Here is a 5,554-nt window from a genome sequence, read left to right as displayed (position 1 = left end):
GGTTCTACCGAGGGCCCTGCCAGCCCCATGTCCATCACCGGTCTCGCCGGGGTTCCTGCCAACTCCTGGTCCTTTTCCGTGGGGGATCCTGCCGAAGCCTGTCCGACCGACTCCGGTTTCTGTCCGGCCGACACCGGGTCCTGCCCGATCTCCGGAACTGGCCCATCAGCGCTTTCCTGCCCGGCCTCCTGATCCTGTCCGGTCGACACCGGCTCGAGCCCGGCCCCCTGAGAGCCGCGGTCTTCGCCCTCGAGCCCGGCCCCCTGAGAGCCGCGGTCTTCGCCCTCGAGCCCGGCCCCCTGAGAGCCGCGGTCTTCGCCCTCGTGCCCGGCCCCCTGAGAGCTGCGGTCTTCGCCCTCGGGCCCGACCCCCTGACTCTTCCTGCCGTTGCCTTCGCCCTCGGACCCGGGTCCCTGACTCTTCCTGCCGCTGCTTTCGGTCCTCCATGGTCCCCACCTTGGACTCTGTTTTGACCCCGGGCCGTCCGCCCGAGACCCCTTCCTGGTTCTCTGCCTTGTCCCCGGGCAGTCCGCCCGAATCCCCCTTTTTGGACTGTACCTTGCCCCTCGGGCCGTCCGCCCGTGACCCCTTCCTGGTCCTCCGCTGTGTTCCTGGGCTGTCAGCCCAAGACCCGTCCTCCGGACCCCCTCCGCCCACCCTGCTTGGGGTTTTGGACTTTTTTTTTTTTTTTTTTTTTAGGGACGTCTGGAATTCGTCCCTTGAGGGGGGGGTTCTGTCACAATTCACATGCTATGTCACGTTTGTAGTTTTGTCTGTGTTGGTGTTTTTCTTGTCTTTGGGTTTCCTGTCTTATTGTGTTAAGTGTTCACTCCCGTTTCCTGCCTGTCTGCTTTCTGTCTGTTTCCCTCCATGATTACCCGATTGTGTTCACCTGTTGTCCTTGTGTTTCTCCTCCCCTGCCCGGCTGTTTCTCGTTGTCATGATTACCCCTTCTTGTATTTAGTCTTGTCTCTTTCTGTGTTCAGTGTTGGGTCATTGTTTGTTGGTGACGGAGTTCACCGGAGAGTGTTCTGTTCTGTATTTGTCTGTATCCTTGAAATAAAGGGTTTCTCAAGAGTTATCTGCATTTGGGTCCTGCTTCCTTCACTCATCCGTGACACTATGGGATGCGCCTCATCGCGGAGCAAACAGAAGCATCAATCTCATTACGCCAATCCTGATTGGCTGGTGATCTTGACGTCAGCGTCAGCGGAAATCACCCCCTATTGCTGTGTCCCAATTCAGCGGCTGCATCCTCCTGAGGACCCAGCCTTTGAATTCTGCGGAGGACCCAACCGACGTGGGTCCTCCGCGGAATGCGAAATGAGACTGTCTACGGAGCATTTCCTGGTACGTCAGCGGCAGTTATCCCTACCTTTTGCCGCCCCCGTCGCATAGCAACCAGCTGCAGTCAGAAGTGCCGGTAATAATTTCTGACATTAGGCAAAATATTTTCAAACGGTTCAATATGGAGTCAGAGATAGTGCTTCTTTTGGTGATGTTCAATATGTTGAAATCAATTTCCCAAGGTCACACCAGGCGCACCATCTATTTCAAATTAATGGAAGACCATGTCCAGGTACTGATACTTATATCTATTATCATATTATATAAAATATATATGTACTGTATTTTTAGCTAACAGTAATGTTAATATTAGCCTATAATACATGTTTAAAATGTTATTTCTCAGGTTGAGTATAGCTTGTGTATATATATAAACATGTCTATAGAGATATATTTATACACAAACACAGAATATATGTATGTACTGTATTTTTAGCTAACAGTAATGTTATTAGCATAATACTGATACAAATTTTATTTCAGGTTGAGTATAGCCTGAGTATATATATATATATACACACATATATAAGTATATATATATATATATATATATGTATATATTTTTGTGTATATATATCAATAAATATATATATATATAAACATGTCAATAGATATATGTATAAACATAGAACAAAAATGCTGTTCACTTATTTAACCCTTTTTTCTCAACCTTTCCCTCTACCAGCCAAGGCCCCTGTATTGCAGGGTCAACCTAAGCGTCCCTGTCCTGGACAGGTTTTTTAATGACCAGGACACACGCCCTGATTTCAGGCTGAGCAGGGAGTCCATGAAGTTGCTGCTGGAACTCCTGGGTCAGGACAGGAGACATGGATGGGGGGGCCACAATTGAGACCCTGGTGTTCCTGTTCTGGCTGGCAAGTGGGGCATCATGCAGGGTGGTCTCCAGAGTTTTTGGGTTGCCTAGATCCACGGTACATCGGATTGTCCACAGAGTGACTGAGGAGGTGGTGGCCATTTGCCACCAGGTCATCCACCTCCCCAGGACAGCAGAAGACCTGGAGGCTGTGTCGCGTGGGTTCGCAGGGCTGGCCAGACACAGAGCCTTCAGAAAAGCTGCTGGAACAATCGACGGCTGCCATGTCCGCATCGTGCCACCAAGCGGCCCTGATGGTCACTGCTATAGAAATAGAAAACTGTTCAGCTCCATTTTGCTGCAGGCTGTTTGTGACCATCAGGGCCGCTTCATCGACACGTACGTGGGCTGGCCTGGGTCAGTCCATGACTCTAGAGTGCTCCGCCACAGCCCACTCTATCGGCAGGCACTCTACCCTCCTCCAGGGCACTTTATCCTCGCAGACGGGGGGTACCCCTGCCTCCAACATCCACTCCCCCTCATCACTCCATACAAACGGCCGCTGCAAGGTGTGGGACCCCAGCGCTTCAACAGCCATCACTCCCAGGCACGCTCCATCATCGAGTGTGCCTTCGGGGTGATGAAGACACGATTCAGGAGTATCTTCCTGCAAGCGCTGGAGGTGCACCACACCTTCGTTCCTCAAGTAAGTAATCACCCATTAGGACATTTTGATAATACTGAAGAGTAGATCTAACATGAGGTATTACATATATATATATATATATTTCTGCCAATTTTTAAATTTCAGATGATAACAGCATGTGCCATCCTCCACAACATCTGTATTGGGGCCGGCGACATCATGGCCCCAGAAGAGGACACTGTGGAGGATGTAGCGGAGGATGAGGGGGAGAATGTGTTGGAGGCAGTCAGTGGTGCTCCTTGGCGGGACCAACTGTCTGCGGAGGTGTCTGCCCTGGAGGAGGTTCCTGGTGACCACGATTATGTGTAAAGGTATGTAAAACAATTGACGAGCTGTGATAAAATAACCGTATGCAATATTTATATACATCTTTTGTTCTTATCTGCTGCTGAAAACATCTTAGTGACATGGCAGCCATCGATTGCGTCCGCCCTGCGAACCCTAGCCCTAATGGACAATCCGATGTACTGTGGAGAGAAGCATCCCCAACAGCTCTGGAGACCACCCCAAATGAAGCCCCACCCACCATCAGAGGACACCAGGGTCCTAATTGTGGCAGCCAGGTCCAGCAGCACCACCTGGGACTCCCTGCTCAGCCTGAATGTGTATATAGTTTAAATGTTGTTTTATTTGTATGTTGTTACAACCCGGCTCCTGGGCTGCAACATAAAGCGGGGAGGCGAGACGAGGGGTATGATATAACGTTCGTTTATTCAAAACAAACAAACAAACAAACAAACAAACAAACAAACAAACAACAAGAACCAGCAACAGGTCCCTGACGCTGGCATAGGACAAGTGCCCAGAGGAGACAGAGCGACGTAACGGCTGGGCTCCTCCTATATCCTTTTCTTCTCCAGGTGCAGCTCATCAGGCAGGTATCCTCCCACCGGTGCGACTCATCAGCCATGAACCTGTGAACACCCACAAAGCACACCCACAACCAGACGGCACCCCACGTGGTGTGGAGGGGTCGTCACACCCCCCCCCATAAGAAAGGAGTTCCACTAAGAACACCGTTAGTACCCAAAATGCTAGGAGCTCTTCTCCGATATTCCGGCGTGGACAGAAGACCACTATGGCCAGTCCCCTGACCCTGCACCTGGAAGAACCCGGAATATCCCTCCAGAACCCGCAACCTAGACCCCGGCAACAAACCCAAGACCTGACCCCCAGGTCGCTGCCGAACTGCCCCACCCATCCGACATGCGTGACATGACCTAACATGCCGAGACACATCTCTCCTCAACCCAGGCCAAAAGACATGCCGCAACAGGTAACCACATGTTTTACGGACACCCAGATGTCCCGACTGCCCATGCGCTTTTCTGAGGACCTCCTCACGAAATCTGACAGGAACCAAAATCTGATATACTGGCCCATCAATGAAGCCTTGCCCACGTGACCACCACTTTCTGACCAGCAATCCCCCTTGCAGCTGACAAGCCCTGTTGACACCATTTCCATCCCCGGTGGAGAGAACCGCCTCAAAAAACTGACTCAGGGAGACATCCGCTTTCTGCTCCCTCACCAACTCACTGCGGGATACCGACAACAACCAGTCAGGAATAACCACTGAATCTGTCGCACTGACCTCTTCACCCTGCTCAGATCCCTCCTGTGCACGGCTCACAGCCCGGGTCACAGAACAAGCCACCAACACTGCAGGAGAGCACTTGACATTCTCCCCTGCCTTAACAGTCACAGTGGGTGAAGATGACTGCATGGTAGGCGGTGGACCCTCAGCCCATACACGGCTGCCAGCCAGGCCGTTACCCAGGATAACATCCACACCACCAATTGGCATTACAGGACGGACCCCCATGGCGACCTCACCCTGCACCAGACCTGAGTTAAGCACAACAGAATGCAGAGGAACAGGCACAACAGTCATTCCCATACCTCGCATCCGGACAAACTCCCCAGTTCCAGGTTCTTCCGAAAACGGTAACACAGAGCTCAGAATGTACGAGTCATACGATGCAGTGTCTCTCAAAATCTTTACCGGCACGCTGATATCACTTCCCACCAATGACACGTATCCGGTTGACACAAATGCCGAAAACACTGGGTCCTTCCACCCGCATGGCTCATTAATCTGCCGACAGGGAGAGATGACAGGTAACGGCACCACAGACACAGCACAAGCAGCAGAGTTAAACTGGCCTACACAGTTCTCCCTGCTAGCCTTAGCTTTGGGACAGTCAGCCTTCCAGTGCCCTCTCTCCCTGCAGTAATGACAGATCTCCGAATCTCCCTGTGGCGGACCTCGCATCTCACGCTCACCCCCGTGCGGATTAGCTTTCTCTTCCCATCTCCCTGCACGATACATACCCCCTCCATCCTGGACCCTGAAGTCGCGACCGCCCCTGTGCGTTAGCACATAGTCATCTGCCAGAGCAGCAGCCTCTGCAGCAGTCTTCACTTTGCGCTCGCTGATGTAAACCGCAATGTGGCTGGGCACAGAATTTTTTAATTGCTCCAACACCATCAACTCACACAATGCGACATACGTATCCACTTTCAAGGAGTTACACCACCTACCGAAAGAGGTAACCAGATCCCTGGCAAACTCAACATGTGTCTGCTTGTCAGACATCTCCCAGGACCGAAACCTCTGCCGATAGGCCTCAGGGACTAACTCGTAAGCCCTCAATACAGCAGTTTTAACTCTCAGATACACTTTG

General features: G+C 51.6%; 1 protein-coding gene across 1 annotated transcript; it reads left to right on the top strand.

The window, feature by feature from the left end:
- The first annotated feature begins 2,174 nt into the window (after window positions 1-2,174).
- On the top strand, window positions 2,175-3,176 carry LOC139433868 (uncharacterized). The gene is made up of 2 exons (XM_071203303.1): window positions 2,175-2,867; window positions 2,973-3,176. The coding sequence occupies exons 1-2, from the start codon at window positions 2,175-2,177 to the stop codon at window positions 3,174-3,176; spliced, it is 897 nt and encodes a 298-aa protein (XP_071059404.1).
- Window positions 3,177-5,554: the final 2,378 nt, after the last annotated feature.

Source organism: Pseudochaenichthys georgianus, chromosome 5 (assembly GCF_902827115.2).
Source record: "Pseudochaenichthys georgianus chromosome 5, fPseGeo1.2, whole genome shotgun sequence".
NCBI lineage: Eukaryota > Metazoa > Chordata > Actinopteri > Perciformes > Channichthyidae > Pseudochaenichthys > Pseudochaenichthys georgianus.
Note: the sequence above shows the minus strand (reverse complement) of the source record. Positions and strands in the feature narration are given on the sequence as shown.

Excerpts from the sequence above, each read along its gene's own strand:
- LOC139433868 (XM_071203303.1), top strand. The coding sequence starts at position 2,175 with ATGGATGGGGGGGCCACAATTGAGACCCTGGTGTTCCTGTTCTGGCTG. Across the intron at positions 2,868-2,972 it reads ACCACACCTTCGTTCCTCAA|ATGATAACAGCATGTGCCAT; the intron begins GTAAGTAATCAC and ends TTTAAATTTCAG.